We start from the raw sequence: 26606 nt of genomic DNA, 5'->3' as shown, positions 1-26606 counted from the left end.
ATCCACAAACCATCATCAGGTGTTTTGCATAAAGTACTCATTGATTGAAATATCGTGTGATCGGAAATAAATGATCGTATTGTCAGACAGTCAAGCCAGTAGCTCCCTCAAAGGAATAAGGAAAACTTATTAAGTGCTTAATGAGAGGAAATCCCACGAATGAGTGACGGCCTGTAAAGATACCTCGGTTCCAAAACCAAACATGGCCAACCATAAAGCTTAAATTATAGGCTAGGCTTGCTCTAACATGATTCTTCTTTATTGAATTAGGGGATTACCATATGTGTGAGGTCTTCTGACCACCAAAGAGAAAGGGAGATGTCGATTTTTGACCTATTTTCAATGAAAATTATGAGGCATGGATTATTGCTGATGATAAAAAAAAAAATTTCTGTTGACTAATTTTTCCAAATAATGTAATATCATTTTTAGAAAAATATTTTTCTCATCGTTACTTTTTCGTTAAATTAGACCTGGTACTTTATGTTGCAACCTCCATTGACAACATTACGGCGCAAATTCGCAAGTGAATTTCTGGATCTCGTGTGATTCGAGTTTCCCATCAATAGCTTCCTCCGTTTTCTTTGACTAGGGTTATCTTGTTGTGTCGGATTCTTGCATTTCCATTCTGTGCCGCAATAATCATGTGAACTATTAGAAGTCTACATGGTAATCGAATGTGGGACAATTAGTCTAAAGTTCGATCTGCAAGTATCAACTTGATTAGGTTTCGGTCAAATGAGTCCAAGAAACACTCGTTGTTTAGCTGGATTTTGCTGATTATGCAAAAGCTGATGGTCAATCACGCTGTCATTATGCATATTCTCAGAAGATTCTATATTGTCGTTTGTATTGCAACTTGGTGTGAGGCAATAAAAGGGTCAGCAACAACTCTGTGAACAAACCGTGTGTGAACAAGGAATTTGGTCAACGGGCGTGGCTGGACATCGGGCTACATATCAATCGTCTTTTGGTCAAAAGATTTACTCATGCTCGAACGGAGAGATGGTTCACATTGACTCAAACGTTGCTGTCATGAAGTCTCAGGGAATGGAGAGAAGTGGCTTCGAGAAAAATTCTTTTTGGAAGACTTTGGAACTATAATGCATTTCTTCGAAGCCCTCCCAAAAGTATTTACTAAACATCTATTCTTTTTGCCAAAGGTCCTTCGGACGTGATAATGTCCATGCCGCCTGAGTTATATATAGTTCATGCCGCCTTCATGGGTGGTTTTACTTGCTTCATTATTTCATTTTATGTATTGCTTCTACTTTCTCTCTTTGTCATTTTCATTCATGAACCTTTTTCTCTTTTATTTTAATTAATTGGTTATCAATATACCCTAGCCTTTAACATCATCTACCTTAGATCGAACTCTCTATAGGGTTTAAAGACGTTTTTTTATTTTTTTATTATTAGTTTGACTTTGATACATTTAATCTTGGACCCACCAAAAAACCAAATCATCTTAGTTTAACTCTTCACTTAGATCTCCAAATCTCACGGGCACCTATGATGGTATTAGAGTCAAGGGGAAAATATTAATTATCTTAGTAAGACCAACTTAATCGGTTTTGTTGCGCAAAAGCAAGCGATCGAACAATAAAATAAATCGAATACTAAATTTATGTGGTTCGGTCATAAAGATACACGTCTATGGAAAGAGCAGCAATAAATTTCAATATAAATCAAGCGATACAATTCGGAGATTACAAATCACGCTCGAGTCACTCAAATACTCTTAGTGTTTTATAGCCCTCTCACATGCGTTTAGCCATACAATTACTCAGGAAATAATCTCTAAATCTCAAGAATGAATTATAAACAAATCTCAAACTCACAAGATTTAACTGGCTTCAACACTCTATAGCTTCAAGGTGTAATTCATAAGCAAAAACTCCTCTTTGATGCTCTTCACAATGAAGATCCGCTGTTGATCTAAATCACAACAGCCGCATACATTTAGTTCGTTAGTAATATAATCACACAACAATTTTTTTCACTTAGAACTTCAAGCTTCTATTCCTAATGTGTCATAAACGCATATGCCATAATTTAGACTCTCGAACAGATACATCCGACGCCTCCGTTGCTAATTCCATCATCGTCTCACTTTCAAGCTTATACAGGCCATGTGTTTAATTCTTTTCATTATTGCCAAGGCACCTTGAATAATTTTCAAAACTCCGCATTCCGATGAATACCAACACCTCGTTGAATCCAAAGCACTCAAGAGAATTAGGTTCTTTTTCAACTCTGGTACATGTTTCACTCTAGTCAATTTCCTCACAATACTGTTATGCATTCCGATTCTAACATCGTCAACATTCACAACATCACATTCGATATTGTTCCTCAACCGCACTTTACTACTATCCGTGTATCGATAAGTAGTAAACTAGTTCATGTTTAGTGTAATATGAAACGAACAACCATAATTCATAATACATCCGTTAAATGATGAATCATCGGTGACAGACAAGACAAAATCGGCATTATATGAATTCCCGTCGATTCTGACTACAACATCAAAAGTAGAATCAACTATAATTCATCTTAAAGCAATCCTTTCTAAGATGCTTTCCCGCCACGATTCTAATAGACAGTACCACCACTCCCGGATTGACTACATCTATTCATCTTTATACTACTTCTACTAACACGAGTATAAGTTTTTTTTCTCTATTTTCACTTACTAAAGCAGTAGATACAGATTCACCGGATTCTCTTATACGGATGTCCTCACTAAGAATTAAATCTCGAAATCTCATCAAACGTTAAACTTGTTGATCTAGAGGAATTACTAACAGGACTAACAGTAGTAGTCCAACTATCGTGCATTGAGGATAATAAAATCAAAGCACATTCCTTATCTTCAAAATTAATATCAATTAACCTCAATTGACTAACAATTACATTGAATTTATTGATATAATTAGCAACTGACGTACCTTCCCTCATCTTTAAATTAAACAGACATTGCACCAAATACCTTTTTGACAACAGAGGGATTCTTGTACATGTCCGACGGGGCTTTCATCAAACTTGTAGTGGTTGTCTCTTTCATGATGTCAAACGCAACGTTACGAGCCAACGTTAGCCGACTTTTCTCAAGTGCGGTTAAGTGCAATTTCATTTGATATAGATAGTCCTCAATTTGCATCTTTTAGAAACTAAAATCCTTCCCATCAAATCTGTCGATTTTTACTTTACATTCTTATATCGCTATCAATTCGCTTCAATTGAAGCGAGCCTAGCTCTGATACCAATTAAGAGATTTACGAGGTTTGATTGTAGACACCTATGTCCATAAAAAGAAGAGTAACGAATTTCACTATAAATCAAGTGAAAAAATTCGAAGATTACAAACCCTGCGCATCTTACATAAGTCGATACGATCAACATGAGTATTCATGAGGACTTGTACAATAGGTTATACTAATAAATAACATCATAGCGCATTGCTCATGCGATATGGGACTGATAGGTTATGTTCAATTCTAAATTACCTCTGGGGAAGCATCAAAAGACTGCTCAGATATATTTTCCTCATTGACTAAACGCGAACAACTATGTTGGAAGTTTTAGACATGAGATGATCTTTTCTTAAGAATACCGAGAGGTCGTGGATATAATTCCACTCTTTCCTCCATATATATATATATATAGGCAAACCCTTGTTCTAATGCCCGCACACCTTCATATATTCGCTAGTGATTATTAGTTTACAGGTCTATATCTATGAGGCCATCCACGTGACAGTCAGATCTGTTAGACTCGTCCATAATCATGTATTCAAAGTTACGTCCGAGGTGAGACCACTTCAAAAACAGAGGGAGAAAGACACGAGAAAGCAAATTGCAGGGAAAAGTATATTAGAAACGTCAAAACTTATGTACGACATTCATTTGAGTTCCATAATTTTCCAAACGTTCACTTAAGTGTCATAACTTTTATAAATCATTCACTTGAGTGCTATGTCGGAGCAAAATCGGTCACTTGAGTGCTATAGTAACTTTTCCGCGCGTGCCACGTCAACTTTCCGTCGTGCCACGTCGCCTTTCCGGCGTCTACAAGAACTTTTTCGCGTGTGCTACAGTAATTTTCCCGGTGTCTACAGTAACTTTCCAACTACCACGTTAACATAGCACTCAAGTGAACGATTTTTAAAAGTTATGACATTTAAGTTAACTTTTTGAAAGTTATAACACTTAAGTAAACGCTGTATAAAAGTTATGGCATTTCTAATATACTTTTTCTCAAATTACAAGAAGGAGACAAAAGTGGAAAGTGGACAGGGGAGGGTGTTTGTGTCAAATTCCCGATCGGGATGACACCTTTGGATAATTTTCCAAGCCGTGTGAGGTGGGGAGATGGGAAAGTCAAACTCAATTGAAGCGAGAGACGGCGAGAGAAACTCGAGCCTGTGGAGGACTATAAAAGGGTGGGCTTGGGGTTGCGAAGTTCTTCGCACCGGCGAGCTTTTTTTAGCGCCGAAGAACTCGTATATGGTTCAACAGCCGTAGAAAAAACACAGTCTCGTCTCTCGTTTCCTGAAGAGAACATGTCGCTGGTGGAAGAAGGAACTGATGATTACACCCAAGACGGAACCGTCGATCTCCGGGGGAACCCCGTCCGCCGATCGAAGCGCGGCGGATGGACCGCCTGCTCCTTCATCGTCGGTACTCTCTCTCTCTCTCTCTCTCTCTCTCTCTCTCTCTTGAAGTTTGCGTTCATGGGTTGAGGAGAGGTGCTGTTTTCTTCTTGATGTGCTTCTTTGCTGGCGGTGTTAACTGTTGAGTGGTTGGACTTGAATGAGATGCATCGTGCTCTCTCTCTCTCTCTCTCTTGAAGTTTGCGTTCATGGGTTGAGGAGAGCTGCTGTTTTCTTCTTGATGTGCTTTTTTCCTGGCGGTGTTAACTGTTGAGTGGTTGGACTTGAATGAGACGCATCGTGCTCTTTCCACATACTTTGGAGCTGCTTTTCTCCTGTAGATTTTTTTTTCCTTTTAATTTTCCTGGACTTTCCCTTGATGATTGAGTTCGAGCTCAGAGTGTGTGGACGGCTCGTGTTGGGTTGCTTTGAGTGTAGCTGAAAAGTTTAACCTAGCCGACAACGTCCCATCATTATCATTGGACTGCGGAAATACAGACATAAAACATAATAATAAAATGGCCGAAGCAATAGTTTCTTTCTTCAACTTGTGGCTTCGGAAGTCGTGCCTCGTGCTTGCTTATCTGTCCTTACTGGTTGCTCTTCATGGCGTGGGGTTTAATACTAAGTTCTTGAATTATCAAAACGAAATCGTAGGAGATTAATCTTCACGCCGAAAAGGGTAATCGTATTATCGCTAATACGATGAATAGGTTCAATCGCAATCGCATAATTCGTAGTGGGTGTCTTTTTTTTTTTTTTCACGGGCCTAAATACGACCCTTCCGCTCATAATTATGATTCAACTTTGATTCGAGTTATCTGAGATCATGTAGGTATATGCCCCCGTTCGAAGGGGTGTTGTAGAGATTTGAGGGAAAGCTAACTGATAGATGCAAGCTATCTTCAACATGGCTTTATGACTGCAGAAGAAGTAGGTTGAGCTGCAGAAAAAACACAATAAAGACACTTTTTTTTTTTTCGATTTTCTGATAGGATACAGGTGGCCATTATTATTTGCGAAACAAAGGAAAAAAATAAAATTCTGCCACCATAAATAGTTGGTTGGCTAGCACATCTTGGCATTCAATTTCCAATTTAATTTTTCGTCCTACTGAAAATTACTTTGACATTCACAAGTCTCCCTTAAATCGCATTAGGAATCACGTTGTCTTCATAGCATATGCTACTTTGCACAAGTTAATTATAATGATTATCAGAATGATACCTCCACGAGCTTGTCTAGGGTTTATTTATTTATTTATTTATTTTATCCACTGTCTTAAAAGTCAAGAATAACGAGAAGCTTCCATTTTCTTTCGCTTTTTGAATTATGTTTGTCAGAAGAAAATAAAAAATTCGAACCTAACCTTTGACTTCCTTGTGAGAAAACTCTACCCAATAGTATCTTCTTCCCGTAGAATAATCAACAGAGAACTGATTTTTTAATAGTTTTTGGGTGACTAAACAATTAATAATCATTCTAGGGGCACACATAAAAAATAAAAAATAAAAAATTATTATATTTATATTTTTTTAATAATTTATGGCTCACAATATAATGTTATTTTCAGTTATTTAAAGACTGTTATGATGATAAAATCTTAATTAATCATATGTTGTCATCTGTCACATCATTTATGTCCCTAACTTTCAGCTTTAGTCTAATCCTAAACAGTGTCCAAATCTAGCTGCTTAACACTAACTCCAAATCGTAAAGATAAGATTCGAAGCATCTACTTGACCCGTTCGTTCTAAGATTCCTCTGATAATGCATCTTCAATTGGGAAATCCAAAATGCATGGTGACAATCTTTTATTGTCATTATGGCTATGGAATCGCAGAAGCCAGTGCATACCTTTCGCTTTCCATCCTTCGTTTTCCATGATCATATTATACTTAGACTTATTCAATAAGTCGATTTCAATTAAGTTCACCGGATCACGCTAACCTGTGTGGATAATCATTTTCGTACTGCTATATTTCGAATTTGTCTAAATAAACTTTTTTTAGCTTAAAATCGAACATCCTATGTATATTATATCCTTGGGAATTTTGAATGGTGGCAGCAGCAGCAGTAGTGCAGATCAGATAGAGGCTAGCTTCAATTATTCAATTTGGCTTGTTTTATTATATTTTGTTTCGTTAGTCTTTGGTTTGACTTGTTGACCAAATTTGGGTGCAGTGTACGAAGTCTTCGAGAGGATGGCTTACTATGGAATCTCGTCTAACCTCGTCGTCTACCTGACCAAGAAGCTCCACCAAGGCACGGTCAAGTCGTCCAACAACGTCACCAACTGGGTCGGCACCATCTGGATCACGCCGGTCCTCGGCGCGTACTTCGCCGACGCCCATCTCGGCCGCTACTGGACCTTCGTCATTGCAGCCGCCGTCTATCTCGTGGTACGTGCCGCCATCTCGGAAAACTTAACAGCCGGTTGTCGGGCTCGGGTATAACCTTTCTAGGGTTCCCATATAAGAGTCACTATCATATTGACATGTGAAAATCATGGCTAACCGACTTTAAATTCGTTCTTTATAAATAAAAAAAAGGACATAATCGGGGTAGAGTCGACACAATTTAATTAATACTCGAGCTTGAGTCCGCTCGGTTGCGCCTAGCCTGATGCATGATCGGAGCTTGATTTCTCGAGTTCGAGGTCGGCTCGAGCTCAGATTCGAACTCTTAAAATACAACATGATCATTTGAAAACTATATCATTTAGCTATACATGACATTCATATATCATGCATATGCAGTTAAAAATATAGGAATTAAGCTTTCGAGCTGTTTGTATTTTTAAACTTGAGCATGACCCGGTTAAGTACTCAAACTCGAGAATAATCGATCCGAACCAAGTTCGACTAGTCTAGCACTTGAATTCGGGTTAGCTCAAGAAAAGCCTGGCTATTTTTCGAGATATACAAGTTGCGAAAATCAATTTGAATTTATGGTTGAGACGTGCTAATAGGAAATAATTAACTCAATTTACCTAAGTAATGTTCACAGATTCCATGCTAGTCGACGACTTGTTATGCATTAGGGATTCCCTTTTGTGCAAATTAAGTTTACCTTAGATTCCCCACAAGGCATATACAATACTTGTAGTAGTCTGGGTTGTGCATAACATCCATTTCCTCGTGCTTCATATGGAACTCGAGGACAATCTTGTTTTTATTTGCCGACCAAGAATATTCTCATTCGTAGCCCCCACACGGATTATATTCCACGTGATCCGAAAAGTCCAAGGTTGAAAAAACAAAAGAGGAGAGAATAATCTTTTCGTGAAGGACTTCCGAAAATTCTATAGTGCTAATAAATTAATAACGTGTAGCGAATGATAAAGACAAATCGGACCGCCTTCTTGAAGGTCTGAAACCTCTCTAATTGGAGGTTGCCGCCATTTTCCTCGGTCGTCCGTGCTTATCCTAGTAAGAACCAACCTGGTTCAGTCATCGAGTCATGTCAAGTATTTCATAGTACCTTTCCAAGACAATAATACGTGTTACAATACTGTTTTTTGTCTATTTTAAGATGTAAAAATCACGTTTGATTTCGACATTTAGGAATTTCAAAATTGAATCACGAATTTAGGGTTCGTTTGTTCCATGAAAAAATGAACAATTTGAAAGAAGTTCATCGTTTAATTGAAAAGCGATTGACGACTCAATGCATAATATACTCTTTTCGTCGTGGATGAGATTAAGTATGCCTAGCGCACTTCACGCAGGGCATGACGGTGTTGACCCTGACCGTCTCGCTTCCCAGTTTGAGGCCGCCTCACTGCTCGGAAGCGAACGTCGACAATTGCAAGAAGGCCTCCACGTTGCAGCTCGCCCTCTTCTACGGCGCGCTGTACACGCTGGCGGTCGGGACTGGCGGGACCAAGCCCAACATCTCGACGATCGGCGCGGACCAGTTCGACGACTTTGACCCGAAGGAGAAGGGCCACAAGCTCTCCTTCTTCAACTGGTGGATGTTCAGCATCTTCTTTGGGACCCTCTTTGCCAACACCGTCCTTGTGTACATCCAGGACAATGTGGGCTGGGCTCTCGGGTATTCGCTTCCGACCCTCGGGCTCGCAATCTCCATCGCGATCTTCCTCGCGGGCACCCCTTTCTACCGGCACCGTGTGCCGGCAGGCAGCCCTTTCACGAGAATGGCCCGGGTCATTGTGGCTGCCGTGAGGAAGTGGGGGGTGGCGGTCCCGAGCGATCCAAAGGAGCTTTACGAGCTAGACCCGCAAGAGTATGCAAAGAAGGGGAAGTTCAGGATAGACTCAACATCAACCTTGAGGTAGGAATCCGCATCAACTTCCGCTTCTTCTGTGTTCAAATCTGAAATATTGATACATCAGCTGTCCATGGAAACATTTTGGTTCACTGTGTGGCTCACTCTCCATGCAGATTCTTGAGCAAGGCATGCGTCCAAACCGGCAAGACTTCTCCGTGGAAGCTATGCTCGGTCACCCAAGTCGAGGAGACGAAGCAAATGCTGCGGATGATCCCGATCCTGGCCGCGACTTTCGTCCCGAGCTGCATGGTGGCTCAAATCAATACCCTCTTTGTCAAGCAAGGAACCACCTTGGACAGAAGCATGGGCAGCTTCAAGATCCCCGCGGCGAGTCTAACCGCATTCGTGACCATCTCGATGCTCGTGTCTGTCGTGCTGTACGACCGCTTCTTCGTCAGGATCATGCAAAAATGGACCAAGAACCCAAGAGGCATCAGTCTTCTTCACAGGATGGGGATCGGCCTCGTCCTTCACATCGTGATCATGATTGTGGCGTCCTTCACCGAGAGATGGAGGCTCCGAGTGGCTAGGGAACACAATGTGGTAGAATCGGGAGGACAAATCCCACTGACGATCTTCATTCTGCTTCCTCAATTCGTGCTCATGGGAATGGCAGATGCGTTCCTGGAAGTAGCCAAGATCGAGTTCTTCTACGACCAAGCGCCAGAGAGCATGAAGAGCCTGGGCACGTCTTATTCAATGGCCACTCTGGGGATCGGGAACTTCCTCAGCAGCTTCCTCCTCTCCACGGTCTCGCACATCACCAAGAGACACGGCCACCGCGGGTGGATACTAAACAACCTGAACGAGTCGCACCTGGACAATTACTACGCCTTCTTCGTGGTGCTCAATGTCCTGAATTTAGCGTTTTTCCTGTTCGTGGCGAAACTCTATGTGTATCGTGCCGAGGTCTCGGACTCGATGGCGGTGCTCAAGGAAGAATTGAAAGGGCTTGAGAAGGTACATAACCAGGAATTGCCAGTGACATAGCTCTGTGATAGGTGAAATGTCACGGCTCGGATTTGTGCCGAAAAGACCATGGTGAAACAATGTCTTTAGCCTAAGCTCTAACTGGTGTTAGGATATCCAGAACTTTTATGGCTCTTGGCGTTTACATTTATACACAGATGATGATGATTATGTTTATACTTCTTGGAAGAAGATCAAGACACAATCTTTACGCAGTCTATTTGCCGGTACTGGTATGACTTCTTCTTTGCTAGTGTGCACGCTATCGACTTCAAAGGGGACATTCGAATGACTGCTCCAGGTTCGCAATTACTTTCAGTATCAGACGATCAAAACTCTGGCAATTCATTGTACAAAATATTTCAATCGCTAATGTCAGTTAAACAGAAGTGGTTGATCTATCTTCACTCAACTATTGTGATAAAACAGCAAAAGGAATTGCATGTGATGGATACTAAAACGCCAAACTCATCTGGAAAGACAACGACATCCTCGTATCGGGTTGATTCAGCAGAAGCTCGATGTCTGCTGGATGTTAGACTCGTTATCGCATCAAAATCTGTGTGTGAAGACCGCAACAAATAACTCCCACCTTCATCCCTGAATTCTTTCCCCGGTCCGGATAATGAAGGTTGCCATCGGGACCGCCTTGGTTGTGAGACAGCTTCCGTGAGATATCCATTGAACACCAGAATAGAATGAGGGGCTGATCAATCATACCATTTACTGGGTTGACGTAGCAGAAGCTCAATATATTCGGCTGGGAGATCATCAAGAGGGAGCCAAAGTTCGAGCCTGTCAATATAAGTAATCAGATCCATCTTCACTTAAAAACTTAAGCCAATGAGTTACGATGCAAACTGGATTATCAACTGCTCCACACCATACCAATCTCCCTTTGTGCATCTCAACGTCTCAATGGGAAAATCCCTCCTAGTGCAATCACCAACAACAGGACAGACTTTTCTCTCGGATTTCCCAAATGATAACCCACTGCTTATTGATTGTTCTGCAATCAGTAACATAAGATCGGTACTCGTTCTTTTCTGTCGTCTCTTCCTATTTGGAATGCTTGTTTCAAGAACCGATTCGCCACATGATCGTTCCTGTGGCACAAGACTCGTAGTATCGCGTTCGGATCTGATACATTCCACTGCTCTGTTGTCGGAGGCACAGATTGGTTTTTCCTCATATCCTCGGCTCCGATCTCGTCCTTTTTACGGATCATGACAGTAATGTCTTGGATTAGCTTGTCCGTCGCTTGACTCATCAAAGCGATCACCTTTTCCACCGTCTCTGCCTCCTTCGCCACCACGTCCTCGCTCATCAATCCTTCCCCAGATACAGAAAATGCTCGCTTCAAGCACTCAAAGTCCTCCTCGATCATTCGGTGATCCGACCTGTAGAATATCCTAGAGTTCCCTCCCGCGAGCAAAACCATAAGGTAGGCATCGAAAGAGGCCTTCATGACTTCTCTTGTCGCTAATGGTTGTGCTTGATCGATGAGAATCACGCAAAGCAGACTCAAATTCTGCTTCAATGTCCGCAAAGTCGGCCTTATACGTGTACTGGCGACTTCACCAACATAGAGGCTGTTGTAGAAGACATGGCTAGAATCAACAAAGGTCAAGCGATAGGCAGCAACTTCTGAGACATGTTGGCAGGCTTCACGTATGACCGAACAAGCATTCTGAAAGTAGGAAGCGCGGTCATTATGGTGCTTCTTGTTGCCGAAATGTTTGTGGCCAGATACCGACAACATCTCATCCAAGGAGTGGAGATGTTCAAGGAGATAGTGCAAAGTGTTGAGGCGGATGTAAAGGCGTTGCGTCCCGCGGCTCGTCGATGGGCGAGGATGGTCAGATTCACTCTTCCGGCATCCTTGCGAGTCTTCTATGCCGACTTTGCAAGGGGTCACCTTTCTACAGAGTTTGGCAAACTTGGAATCTCGACGACGTCTCGTTAGCGGTGGAAGAGCAGGTATGTAATTTTCCTTTGATCCTGCATCGAAAATTTTCAAGAAGTGCTAAGTTTTGAAATAAAAGAAGAATCTGGCAGTCACTTTTTCTTGATGTAATAAAAAAACTAAAGCATGGACATACATCAACCAATGACTTAGATGAACAATTAGAATGCAATAGGTATCAAAGTGACAAGCTACAGCAAGCTATATGAAAGGTAGACACTTACCACATGATGCAACAAATGCAGAATAGTCCTGAAAGAGACTCTCCAAACTGTTCACGAGATCATTAACCAAATCCTCGGTAATTTCCATTCGTATGGCGAAGAAGTCGTCCACGGTTTCTTTAGCCAACTTGATAAAGTCTTCAGCCGATTCCGCATATGGATTCGCCTTCGATTTTGGATTCCAAGTCTGCAACGAACCACACTCGTTGTTATCTTTTTATTTTGAGCAATTGCTATAATCAGTTGTAAATTTTACGTAGGAGAATATACTGTCAAATGAACTCACTTCTGATTCAGTTGCTCTCTGTAGACAATCTTTGCCTTTCTTGAGCCTCCAATCGATCCATCGTTGCTGAAGCCTCGACAAGGTTGACTCAACCTCGTACGGAATCATTTCCCGCACAATGGTTTTGCCTCCATCGTCGCATTCTACGGTGTCCTCGACCACCATCTGTACCAAAACTTTTTCTAGCTTCCCTGCACTCTCCAGCACTTTCACGATTTCGTTGTCAAGTGCCGAAGCAGAAGCCAAATGTTGTTTCAGAATCAGTCCATAACAACTGTGCAATGTGACGGAGGAGACCGCGGTTGCAACGGGATGGTGCTTCTTAAGAATAGCACTGAAGGTTCCTCTTTCTTTAAAAGCCAAATCTTCGGTCTCTTTCGCCAACCAAATGAGTCGTTCGCTCTCATCTTCCCTCGTGTCCATTTCGCGGTCTTGACATCCACTTTGGGCTATCTAATGCAAGCAATAACAAGGAGAAAAAGAATTAATTTCTCGATCACGGTACTGCAAAATGAAGGGAAAATGAACCGCTCACACACCTTCGCGAATGCATTCTTTACAGAGGATCGAATGTAACCATCCACGTGATTGACCATCGGGTCCGTCACTGCATCCCCATTCACTTGTTCTGTTACCCTGGAAAGAATTACATCATGTCCTAAGATGTTTGCCGCCGTCACTGCCAACGGCAGCAAATTCTCCATCAGGTTCGTCCTCCCGTCCTCAAAATAGTCATGATAGTTACCCAATCTCTTCTCTGACCACCCTCGGATCGAGGTAAGAACTAATGGTAGAACCTTAATGAAAAGAGCATCTTTGTCCTGCTTATTGGCGTCGTTCGCTACTTCTGTCAACAAGGCATGCGAAGCGGAAAGAAGGTCTGGTTCCAACTGCATCGTGCTGATGTATTGCTGGAAAAACACCCATGTTAGGCACAGATTGTGCATCGGCCGATTGATTTCAAGTATGGACCATGTCTTCTTCATGAGCTCAAAAAGCTCGTCGACCTCGTCGAGGACTAAAGTCTCGTCCCTGATGTCAAATATCGACTTCAGCAGACTCACATACAGGTGAATGTTGAGAGGGAATCCATCAGCCCAGTGGCAAACATCAGTAGGAGTCCCGTTGGGGCTTCGCCATGACAACGATACCACGGAATTGCTGAGGGTTCTCGTGGTGTCTGAGTTCTTGCCGATGTCTATGATCTTCGTCTCGCCGGCTTGGATAATTTCTCTGAGACGGTCTGCGAACGCGTTCGATTTCCCCAAGGGGATTGACGGGTGAAGGAGCAACCCTGCTTCTAGGATCTTGAGCTGTCTCTTTTGCCAGGCATGAAATCCCTTTGAGTCGCTGAAGTCGGATGGTTTTAGGTGATGGAGAAGCTCGAGCGGAAGGATTATCGTCTCCGCCCGCTTACCGATCTACCGAGATTGAAAACGGCATGAATGAGCCAAGATATATACAAGTTAACTATCTCCTAACACACAAAACAAAGAAACATGAAAACAAATTGCTTTGCATAATTGCATGTATACCCCACAAGAGAGAGATGAACTATGAAGCACTTTCTGAGACGTACGTACATGGCCTACATGCGTTCTCGTGAGCGTTTTCCTGAGCTGATTATCACTTTGCTCCGTCACCCTCATTTGTTGCCTCATCAGCTCAGCCGACGTGAGCGGCCGCTTCGGCCTAGCTGCCGCCGCCCCCGCCCCCTGGGGGTTCGGCGGGCTTCCAGCGCCGGTGCTCATCTTCTTTGAGGGCGACCGATTCAGCATCTTCAACCTGAGGGCTCTCTTGACCCGGCTGCTCGGGGCCATCCCCACCCCGTTGGTCCGGGACGACGTGGATTCGGGCTCGGGCTCGTTCCACATCGCGGTATGGAACTTCAGAGCGCCCCGCCCCCGAACCCCGGCGACGACCGGCATGCCATGAAGAATATCTCGTACGCCGTCTCGCGGATGTCGTCGGCCTGGAGGCCCTGCAGCTCGCCAAAAGGCCACTCGAGGTCGGCGGCCATGGGCAGGGCCTGCGGTTGGCGTTCGGATGGCGAGCGAGGAGGAAGGAGGTCGGAGGAGGGATGGTCAATGAGGGGAGCGATTATGGTGGGCTAAATGTTTTAGCAAGACAAGAGGTGGAAATGAGGTGAGAAATGAGCTGGTTTTTTTTTTTTTTTTTTTTTTGGTGCTTTTGTTAGTTTGTGTGACACCCCTTTCACACTAAGAGGAGAGAGAGAGAGAGAAAGAGGGGCATTGCATTGTATTCGTCAACTTCCTTTGTGCGAAGAAAACGAGGATTCGAGTCGAAATTTACGAGACATGAACGTCGTTTTGACTCTTGTTTGTCTTTTTTTTTTTCCTCTTCTAGTTTCTAATTAAGGAAATAGGGAACTTCTAGTAGGATGGGATGCTCTAATCGACCAAAATACCCTTACGGTTTATGCATATCTACGCAATGGCAAAAAAATATCCGACCTCTCTCTCTTTTCCGAGGAAATATTTGGCGGTATCAAAGCGTCGGATCGTCAGCTAACGTGATCGCATATACCGAATCAGATCCATTAACGGCTTGGCACTAAAATTGAATAAAAGCAAACTAATTTCCGGCCACCTGCGAAAAGAACGTCAATGCACGACGGATGTCCGCGCAACCATCTGTCTCTTCCACCATTGTTTATGCCCGTCGTTGAATTTCACACATCTCTCTCTTTAACCTTCTCCGCCCAACCCATCTCTCTCTTCGACCAATCTTTTACGTTTCGGAAGGCTTCCATCTCCATTTCAGAGAAGATTTCACGTTTCGGAGACTGCCGGTACCCTATCAATTTTTTCTTAGAAGGCCGCCGCTCCACCGCCACCCCTCGAGAGGCTCTCATTGTGGAGGGCCTGGAACTGATTTCAGCTGAAACGGTTCTACTAGGACTGCTTTTCAAAGTTTACGTCCTGATTTCAATTTATTACCTCGTAGACATTTTCAATGCTCCAGTTGGATTTGCTTCACGCAATTTGCTCACTCGGCTATCGTTCCATTTAAGATTTTTTTACCACTTTCATGAAGTTAACGCGGTGGAGTACAACCTTTAGATTATGGTAGTCGTTTGTTACTTGGACATTGGATCTGTAACATGAAAGGACTTGCCGAAGATCGCATGAGTGGGGACTAATGTTCCCAACAAATTGAGTTCTACCGATTGAAGGTACCATGAGCAGGCATCGGCGATCGAGCGGTGACCTGTGAAGCATTGAAGCTTTTCTCTAATGGGAATGGGGCCTTCCGAAACGCAAAAGATCGTTCGAAGAGAGAGATGGGTTTTGGGCGGCAAAGGTTGAAGAGAGATGTGTGTAAAACAAAGTTTTTCTCCTAAACTCAACGATGGGTGTAAACGATGTTTGTAGAGAGACAATCGGGTAGGCATTTAAATTTTCTCGAAAGCTGGGCGTGCATTAATGGAAATCGTTAGCTTGACAAGATCGTCAATTATTTCTAAACACAAAATTTCTCAATCAATGAGTACTTTATACAAAATACACGATAATAATGTATGAATTTATGATTGAGATCGTACCATCTCAATAGTAGGAAGCATTTCCCTGCGTCAATATTCTTTTTGCAAGTGGACAGAAAGCGATGCGCTTTTATTTAATTTTAACTCATTTGCCATGTCACGCCCCGACTCTCGAGCCCGCGACATCCCTACCAAATCGCCACGAGGTCACGAAGGATAACGTCCCAGGCGCGTTATCGACCTTTCAATTATATACGCATGCGGAAACGGTTTACTCCCGGACAACATAAAAACAAACAGGGATAGCATAGCAGGAAATACATACCAAGGCAGATAATCAAAAGGTAACATATACAATCACCAAACAGCAGATGAGCCTTAACCCTACCGAGCTACGTAAAGATATACAACCCCATACTTCGGGGCGGCTCACTAGACCTCAAAAGATTACTAGGTCGGATAAGGTTAACTTCTCATCTACTCCAAAAGACTACCCTCACAACCTGGCCTTGGTGTCCGCAAAGCTCCATCACTTGGGACCCGAAAGTGGTTCCCACAACGGAGTGAGATATAAATCTCAGTGAATCAAGCCTAAGCTCGGTTAGGACACCGATTCACCTAAAACATCCTAACCACGAGGATTATAACACCACGATATAACCATATATCCAACAATCATATCACATGACAATAATCACCCACATGCATACTTACCAGCCTTGAGCCACACATAATGCAATGCTTGACTCCACTCAACAGCCACATCAGACAACCATCCGAACACGCATCACACTCACAAGTATGCACTGGACACCACACGAGTCCATTTATTAACGATGATCGCGCTCATGGCGCCACAGTGATGAGGATCCACGCGACCGGCGTGATCGACTCTCACAATTAATGCGATCCCGCATTCTTCCGGCAGGACCGGGCTACGTTCCTTTTCCCTCTCGGCAACGGCTACTACAAGCAGTGTATCCAGTGCACCCTGCACGGCACGGCAAGTAGGCATCCCTATACGGGGCTTCGGTCCATCACAAGCTGCGACCGGCATCCGATAATCCCTTAAAACCGTACGTACCATACGGGGCATGAATTATCGTGCTTCCGGCAAGTTGTGTGGTTCCATAAAAATGGTACGGTGTGTACTATGTGTACAAAGATTTAACTTGCCAGGAAAACCCATCATCGTTCCTTCATATGACCATACAAAGACACCCGACACATCAATCAATTTATTCTCTTTGATTTAGGCCGGATGCTCACACAAACGTGCTCAAAGACTCGGCCCCAAGGCCATTTTCATGCTAAAATATGTCTTTGATCTTGCACACGGTCATATGCATATGCGGACTACCGAATAGACACCGCAAAGATACACAGAACAATTAATTCCCAAGCGGACGCTAACTCACTCAACGAGCATCCAGGATACTCAAATCAACATTTCAACGTGGCGATCCGCCCAAACAAAGTCATCAATTCAATACGAATAAACCAATTCGATTCGGCCACATAAAGGCTCAATTTCGTGCCGCAGTCATTAATTAGCCAATTTGATTTAAAATCGTCAATCGATCGCTCGTCCTTAACCTATCGCTCGCTCGCGATCAAATCACAACATACGGTCAAATTTGTCTAACACCAATTAGCCACAAACAATTCTAATTTAATCGATTATGGCCATTTACCCTAAACCGAGTTTCTAACTAATCCGACCATAATCAAATCTACCTAAATTCCCTATCGACTAGCTAACTACTTCTAGGCGCAATTAGCGCCCTAACCAAGGATTAGGGTCAACTCACCAAAACGGTGGTCGAGGTCGGGTCGGACACGATTTTCGAGGACGGGGCCGAAATTACTGTTCACGCCGGAAAACACTGTTCACGCGCGGAAACACTGTTCACCGGCGGCACTGTTCCGGCGACACTGTTCACGGTCGAAAACAGTGACGAGTTCGGAGGTGAAATCGCTGCAAACGGCAGCAGCTCAGCGATTGGAGGTCCGGCGAGAGACGGAAGCTGAAAAACAGAATCGGCGGTGGTAAAAACAGGGAAACCGGGGCTAAATTGAGGGGAAAACGAACTCATGGACTGAGGCAAGGCTGGGGACGGCCGGGGGACTCACCTACAGGTCGAGGACGACCTTCGGGACCGGCTGGGGGCGGCGGATGGCGGCCGGAAGCGGCGGAACAGCGGCTGTACAGAACTGCGCAGAAAACAGAGGAAAAACGGGCAGAACAGGGGAGGTCCGATCGGGCTCAAATCGGGGTCCACAGGCGTCGGCCGGCCACCACAAGCTCCGAGGGATGAGATAGGACTCTAAGGAGGTCGTCGGTGGCGGTGGTGAGCGGCGGAAGACGGCGGAGACGGCCGGAACAGCAGCTGCAACCCAGGCGACGAAAAACAGGGCTGGCGGGTTTCAGATCTGTTCCGGGGTTGTTCGCGGCGGTCCGAGGCGGTGCACGGCGGTGGGTCGGAGTCTCAAGGTCGAGGGCAAGGCGATGTGGTAGTGGGTGGTGGTCGGAAGTGGCCTCAAGGGCGATTGGAGCCCAAACAGCCCACTGGTTCCAAAACAGAGCAGGCGCACGGGAGGGGCTGTTCTGGGGTTCACGGCGGCGAACGGCGGCCGGGATGGCGGTGGTGGCGGCGAGGAGCAGTGGACTGAGGAGTAAGGTGGTGGATGGATGTGGTGGTTTGGCAAAAATCGCTAAGGAAGAAGATGGTTCGGTGATGGAGGGGAAGGAAGTCGCGCGAAGGAAAACAGGGGTGGGGGGCAGCAGACGTGAGGGAGAGAAAGAGAAGAGAGAGAGAGAGAAGTCACGTGGCTTTGACTGGTGGGGGCTGAATTGACCAAAAGTGGGGCCCACCCATCTCTTCAAAATTAATGATTTTTGTCTCACATGAATAATATCCAAGGGTGAAACGGTCTTTTGATACACCGGGACCGATCGGATTTTTGGCTCAACCGATTGGGAATAAAATTGGGATTTTCACGGGCTAATTTCGGTCCGGAAAAGTTTAGGCGCAACGAATAAAAATCCTAATTCGCGGCGACCACGATCGATTTCGAGACCCAATCGAAATCAAACGACATTTCGGAAATTGTTCAAAATTCGTCACGTACGTCATTTCGATCCGAAATTTAATACCAACTAAAGTTCAATAATAATCCTTTTTATTGAACTCGGTCTCTGTACCGAGGGCCTAATTTCCAGGGCGTCACATGCCACGTGTGAAGGTGTGAATGGATTTGACAGGATAGATGCGCGTCACGTCATCGGTTGATGTGGCGCTTTGGTATCAATGCTCTATCTCTCTTCCCCATTTTGCTTCCGTCGCTCATCACTTCGCCGCCATGCCTTGTTGCCATCGCCGGTCGCTTATTAAACCCCCACTCCTCAAGGTCTGATCCATGGACTTCCATTGGCAAAATTCATGAGAAAGGTGGCAGTATTATTTTGATTATTTTCACGTAATCGTAAATAGAAATAAAGCCCCGATGAACTTGTCAAGAGGTGATCAATTTCATAATTAGTCGGTTCCCAACTTGAAACCGGACTGGGTAAGGTCAGTTCCTAATTTATGAAACCGGTAACTAGCCCACCCGACCCTAGAACCGGAACGACCAGTTTGGGTTGGTTTAGTCAGTCCCAAAACTGTAGGTTCTTTTTTTTTTTTTTTCTCATATTCTCTACAAGTGGGAGTTTTTCGATATTCAGGGAAAAAATAACATTATTTTTTATTTATACGTAAAATTAATGTTTACATGATCGGCGAGGAGAGGCAGCACTAATTGATGATCGGCTAGTTTTCTATTGCATGACATTGTATCAACATGTGTTAAATGATGAAAGAATGTGTCAATACATAGACAGACAAAATCAAAACCTAATTTACTGAAAACATGGCATTATATACATGGACAGACAAAATTATGGAGTGATGCGTAGGTTTGCTTATATATATGGAAGTTTGTTGACACCGAAAAATAACTAGCACAAAATACCGAATGAATGACAGGATCACTGTGTCCCGAGATTTGGTAAGATAAAAGTAAGATACCGAATGGATGGCAAGACTACTGCACCCCCAAGATTTGGTAAGTTGAGAGAAAGGTATCGAACAGACTGCAGCATCCCTGGATCCCGAGATTCGGTAAGTTAAGAGCAGAGTATTGAACGAATAGTAGGGCTATTGAACCCTGAGGTTCGGCAAGTTAAAAGTCACGCAAAAACTTACCGATAGAATCGTAAATAAAGTCAATAATCGGGAAGTGCAGCAATATAACTAAACATGAATGTGCCGCCTTAGTCATGTTAGCAAGGGAGTTACAAGAAGAGAGCGAAAACAATGGGCACAAGCAGATCATGAGAAGTTATCAGAAGAGGCTTGAACTGATTGTGGAGATTATAAATTGAAAAGAAGTCATTTGAATTTTGGTGGACAAGTTATAAGGATCATGGATCAAAGGAAAGTTATTAGAAGCACCAAAATTCAAGATTTGAAAGCCTTGGAATAACGGATTGAGCGGGTTACAAAGTGCAAGGGATGATAAATATGTAGTGAGGATGAAGGAGAAAAGCCCCCCTCAATTGATCAACAAAAAACATTTATCTCCATTGTAGTTTAACTTTCCTTGTACCTTTACATTTCCAGTAAGCAAGTTTATTTACCTGCAATCTATTGCGCTCCTTATGAGTATTGTAAGTTGTAGAAACTTGACACTTAGCTATCCAATCCACAATCCGTATTCAATCCATCTACATTCAATCTTCCCATACACATTCATTTATTCACACACTTTTCCCCTGAATTCTCTTTGACACTTGAGCTACAGGACCCCTCCTAATAAAAATCGAAGAACGAATTTGATGAAAGATATTTCCATCACTAAACGAGCAAACAAAGTTATTACTCTGTTTCGTTAAAAGTTAAAACCTAATTTACTAATTTAGAGTTTGCTTCAAAATAAGACTCTTGGATTGGACCGGACTGACAGGACTAACGGCCATCCTTGCGACCATAGCTTAGCACACTCTTTCTCTTTGCCTTATGTAAACCATGAGTGTTATCACCATCATTGACCTTTTTTGGTGGCGTTGGCATATGTAATATATTAAATACTTAAGTAGTATCGACATCGACACGCAACACACAATACGACACGACACGACACGATACGCCGATATGTCATTTCTCAACAAATAGAAAATTTTGACACGTTGGAACATGTTATATATTATATATATACTTGATAAATTATCATGTAATATCATCGGTGGATCTCTTCTTCTTCTTTTTCTTCTAGGGATTCACGATTATGTTTTGTTGGAACTAGATGAGTATATTAATTTTGGAATGTCTGAGTATATGACTTATATGCTGATTATATATTTTTAATAGATTTATATTTTAATCTCTAATTTATTGAAAATAATTAAATTGACTCAATGTGTAGCGGAATGGCGTGTTAGAATGCGAGACTCGCATATCGCTAGTATATCCAAAGCACTGGCCACATGTCGAATGTCTGTCATTCTTGGCAATGTGTCGGTCGCGTATCGGACGTGTGTCTATGGCTGACACACATCCAACACGATACGAAGGCTCTCGGAAAGTGTATTTACTTTCCGGACACATACCCCTCAATTTTGTCAATTGGTGGGCAAATTGGAAGTCCTGGCCCTGCAGTGTTCTCTTGAGATTCTCTAGGTTTTCTGAAATGTTTGACGCTTTCGAGGTCCACAGGTTGATAAGTCAGTCCCAACACCATTGTCATTAATTTGGAAAAGAGCTACAATGTCATAACCATAATATTCGTTTAGGATCGTAAAACGAAAGTACCTCATTACGGTGTCCAAATGTTCTTAGGTCATTGCAATGCCAAAATGAAAAATCTAATCTCAAAACATGTTATTACATTTTATAAATTATTCATGTTTCTTGGCCTCCGTAATGATCATTTTCAATCTTAAATCTAATTGAGGTTGTCACGATGCTGGCTCTCCTAAAATTGCCTAAACTTGCGTGAAAAATATCATTCAAAAATGCAATTTCAAAACATTTCTCCACACAAATTTCAAACAAAGTTGCATTTGCAAACTCTATTTTGACTTCTAAGTCATTCAATCATGACTCATTCAGTATCTCTTTCCATGTCGCGCGCAATGCATAGCATGTCTTCAACATACACATTCACTTCTTGGACAAACGGATGAAGCCTTAATCCATAACAAAAGTACTTGCTTCCACGGAGTCAGCGCAAGTAGCAATCTTGGACATGATAAATAAATAAATAAAAAACGAATTTCGATGAAGAGACAAGCTGCCTTCTTTTTGTGTATTTAGTGCTTAGCGCTTAGCGAGTCAGAGTCTTGTCGCTTACTCCCTCTTTCATTAATTGATCTTTTTCCTATCAACGATACCGTATTCTCTCTCTCTCTCTCTCTCTCTTCGTGATTTATTTTGCTCAAGACATATGAAATTTGGAGCTTTGTTCGTTATGATCTGGCAATGGGGATTTCACCTCTTCCCGTACTCACGTGGGGTCTAATTTTCTTCTTTCATGGATACCGTTACATATAAGTCATGAGTAACACGTTCTGCTGCATTCAAGTTGATCAGTCCACAGTAAGTTTTAAAGAGAGATTTGGCAAGTTTGAAGGAGCACTGGAACCTGGGTGCCATTTTCTTCCTTGTATTCTCGGATATCAGCTCGCTAGCAAACTCTCACTCTGAATGCAGCAGTTGAATGTGGAATGCAAAACCAAGACCAAGGTTCGTTCAATCACGCGCATTTGCCATGCAAAGTTCATCTTTTTAGCATTGTGCAAACTTCCATCAACATTTAGATCTCATTCTAGAGGATTTTGATATGGCGGTCAAATGCGCCAGCAGTCATCTCAGTGTAAAACAAAAAACAAAAATTTTTAAATGAGCACATCACTCGTTGAATGTCCTCTGGTCAAACCATCATGAAAACTACATGGTTGCAACTGAACTAGCTTTCGTGAATATTAGTGTGGGTCTATTGATGTATTTTGAATAATATGTGAATCTAGAGTTGAATGTTGATGGATTTCTCTATTTCCTTTTCTCGTTTCAGTTCTGTAATATGGCAGCTTGTCACCTGTTTAGAATAGGTTACGTGATACTTTTTGTCACAGGACAATGTGTTTGTCGATGTTCGCGCATCCGTGCAATACCAAGGCCTCGCAGAAAAAGCAAGTAATGACTTTTACAAGCTTAGCAACCCGACGGGTCTGATTCACGACTACATGATCAATGGTATGTGCCAAATGAATTTCTATAACATCGGCACAAATATATTATTGGAACAAATTTATACAATTTTCATGTGTAGGTAACATACTTAGTCATTCAATTAACATTTTGAGTAAGCAACAACTGCACCCCTGCTTTTGTTTAAGGGATCGGAGCTAGTGTTGTAAAGCAAAACTTGGATGTAGTTTTTGCGCGGAGGAATGAAATTGCCGAAGCTGTTGAAGAAGAGCTCAAAAAGGTTGTCCACTCTAGACTTGTTGATATTATTATGAGAATTACGAGAGTTAACTTGAACTGGAGTTCTCTAAATTTTGCAGGCTATGTCCGATTATGGATACGAGATCGTGGAGACTCTGATCGTCGGCATTAAACCAAATCAATATGTTAAGCGGGATATGGCTGAAGCCAATGCTGTTAACCTTGAAATTTCAATTCCCAATTAATTCTAGATAATTGTTCAACACAGTAAAATTTTTAAATAGTTAGTGATACATGACATCATGTCATCTGCGGCTCTAAGATGCCATAAGTCAAAGTCTTAAATTTGAACGTAGTGGTTGTGCGCTTGTTGACACCTAAATTTTAATTTTAATTTATCATTTCATAAAAATGAGAATTAGTAATGGTTCTCACAAAAATAATTTTATCATGCATATCACATTTATTTTCTATCAGTCAAAAGCATGTTATGTCATTTAGGATCGGATGTCGGGTCAATTGAGTTTAATTTGATAGGCGGCTGGACCGGACTAGTTTGAAAATTTCGAATGAGGTCCGTAGGGGATGTCAAATTTTTCATCATAATTTTGGACTTAAATCAGCCCGTTTGAGCTTTTAAAATTGCAAAAAAGTCTAAATTAATTATCCATTTGATTAGTTAAGGTACAATTGGGTCCGAAATGACAAAATGAGCCCACAAAACCCTAGGATTTTGGTCCAACTTGTGGGAGTCCTCATTTGGACGAAAATTCTAGCTATTTTTAATAAATAGGACTCCTCAAAAGTCAGAATTTTCAATCCGACGATCGATATCTAATAAGAGTTTTTGAATCAAACGGTTGTCGGTAAATCCTACGCTTGCATGCAACCTTTTGTTCTATAAATACACAATTATGCTCGTGACGACCTAGATTTCCTGCCAAATTTTTATCGTGTGGATTAATATTTATCGGATTCAAGTTATTATTAGGCGAATGAGTTTTGGAAAAATTGTTATATGTTTGGCGTGATGGATTAGCTTGAGACTATGAGAATAGTGGACGCGATATCCAGGACCGGTGGTGTTCGTTTTTTTTATGAACCTAGTTAATAAATTGATCCCAGTGTGAATTCGGTTCGCGGTTGCACTGCGAAGGCCTTTTATATTAAGCCCCCACGCCACTTTATTTTCCCCCTACATGTCCTCCACGTGTTGTCATTTTCCCCCATGCCCCTGCCACTTTCCTCCATTTTGCTTTTCTCCTTTGCAATACCCCACGTAACAAGTAGTCCCTTCACTCGTTCTTTGTCGCGACCCTCCGCCTTTTGAAGGTGCGAGAGGTTAGAGCCCGGCTTCCCGCCCGGTTGGGGGGGGTTCCTTGGCGCGGGTCTCTCCCAAGACCCATTACTCGAATCGCGATGTGAGGAAAATTTTTATTGGGGTCGACCTTTAGTGTGGTCGTGTGACATGTGCATAGTGTACATGCATAAGGAGTCGCCACCAATCAATTATTGAAGGGTATGATCGGGAACCCTATGGAGTGGTCGGGAGAAACCGTTCGATTCTACGAGAACCGGAGATTTGGGTCCGGGGACTTGGTTACGCCGAGATTTACATCGACGCATTTTCGGTTATCGAAGTTGAGTGATTTTCTAACCTAAGAATTCATGTAAATGAGATTTTGGGTGAGGTAGGCTCTAACAATCTTAGGGTACCATACAAACGGGAATTTTCTATCCTAATAGTCACAATCGGAAATTTAAATACACAATCAAGATAATAGCAATCAATTCAATCAATCAATCAAAAACGAGAGCAACGTATCTAATATAGCCCTATCGGCCCATGGGAAAGTCCATTTGAGTGTCGGGATGGTTTTGGAAAATTTTAGGGCGAAAGGCCTAGAGGGGTAAAATGGTCATTTTGGAAGTTTGGTACCCAAAAATCACAAAATAGGGGTCGAGCCAGTTGAATGTGACTATTTCCCATTTTTTGTGATTTTTCAGAATTTTTCTAATTTTTTTTGAATTTTTTATTTATTTACCCAAAAGTCGAGAATTTTTCGGATCGTTATAAAACGACCTTCAAAACTTTGAAATTTTTTAATCCAGACTATAAGAGTCCCAAATTAACCTAAACATTTTTTAGAAATTTTTATGGGAAAATTTGGGAATTTTTATGAATTTTCTATGAATTTTTGGATTTTTTGGATTTTTTTAGAAATTTTTATGTATTTTTTTTAATATTTTCGGACCGGGTCAAACCGGTCAATGACCGATCAACCCGGTCCAGACCCACTCGGACCTGTTCTACACAAAAACGACGCCGTATACTAATTAATTCTATTTTTTTTTAATTTTCTAAACAATTATCCTAATATAATAAAATATAAAAAATAAATGGATGGCCGAGATCAATATTAGAATTAATCTCAGCCGTCGACTCCATCTTAATCAAAACGACACCGTATCTAACTACCCAACAAAAACGACACCGCATCTATTAATCTAACGGACAGCCACGATTAAATCTAAGACTCGATCCGGGCCATCCGTTTCTTATAAAGACTAAAACGACGACGCTTCTGGCCCCCTAGTTAAAACAATGCCGCATGGCTTAAGGGACGAACGGTCGTGATTGAATCCTAGATCTAATCTGGGCCATTCATTCCATCTACATCTAAACGACGACGCTTCTAGCATCCCCCCAATTAATATATGCACGGCCATGATCAAACCTCAGACTTGATCTAGGCCATCCACTCCCCGAGACTAAAACGATGCCGCATACCTCTTAACTAAACGGCACCATTTTTCGATTTATTGTATTTTCTATCTAACAAAACGAATATCCGAAAATACAAAATAAAGATCCAACGGCCGAGAATCAAACTCACCTAATTATCTCGGCCGTTGGATTAGATCCGAGTCGGCTCGCTCGCGCCAACGGCCGAGTTGGCTCAGATCCGAGATGGACCTATCACAGTGTGACACCTAAGCCCTTTGACTCGTTGACCTGCCACATCAGCATCATCTTCTACCTCTCGACGACAACAAATGAATGGCCAGAAACCCTCCGGCAAGATCTAACGGCGAGATCTCACCGGAATAACATGAAACCAACTCGAATCGACTCGAATTAACTCCTAGATCAACATATCTCAGGATCAAGCAAGTTCATCGGCTAAATCACGAATAACGAGCTTCGCACAGCATCAA

At 42.5% G+C, this 26606-nt stretch overlaps 2 protein-coding genes and 1 pseudogene across 2 annotated transcripts; 2 read left to right on the top strand and 1 right to left on the bottom strand.

The window, feature by feature from the left end:
- Positions 1-4460: 4460 nt before the first annotated feature.
- LOC115753965 (protein NRT1/ PTR FAMILY 5.2-like) lies at positions 4461-10146 on the top strand. Its single transcript, XM_030692838.2, has 4 exons — positions 4461-4682; positions 6839-7056; positions 8385-8950; positions 9061-10146. The coding sequence occupies exons 1-4, from the start codon at positions 4565-4567 to the stop codon at positions 9935-9937; spliced, it is 1779 nt and encodes a 592-aa protein (XP_030548698.2). The 5' UTR covers positions 4461-4564; the 3' UTR covers positions 9938-10146.
- LOC115753967 (protein unc-13 homolog) lies at positions 10063-14520 on the bottom strand. The gene is given in 6 exon segments (XM_048271926.1): positions 10063-11917; positions 12107-12293; positions 12393-12845; positions 12932-13813; positions 13976-14292; positions 14295-14520. Coding segments are annotated over 6 exon segments (2943 nt in total). The 5' UTR covers positions 14413-14520; the 3' UTR covers positions 10063-10931.
- A 7973-nt stretch (positions 14521-22493) lies between these two features.
- LOC115753966 lies at positions 22494-23632 on the top strand (annotated as a pseudogene).
- Positions 23633-26606: the final 2974 nt, after the last annotated feature.

This window comes from Rhodamnia argentea, chromosome 1 (assembly GCF_020921035.1).
Source record: "Rhodamnia argentea isolate NSW1041297 chromosome 1, ASM2092103v1, whole genome shotgun sequence".
Lineage (NCBI taxonomy): Eukaryota > Viridiplantae > Streptophyta > Magnoliopsida > Myrtales > Myrtaceae > Rhodamnia > Rhodamnia argentea.
This window is presented reverse-complemented; position numbering and strand designations above follow the sequence as displayed.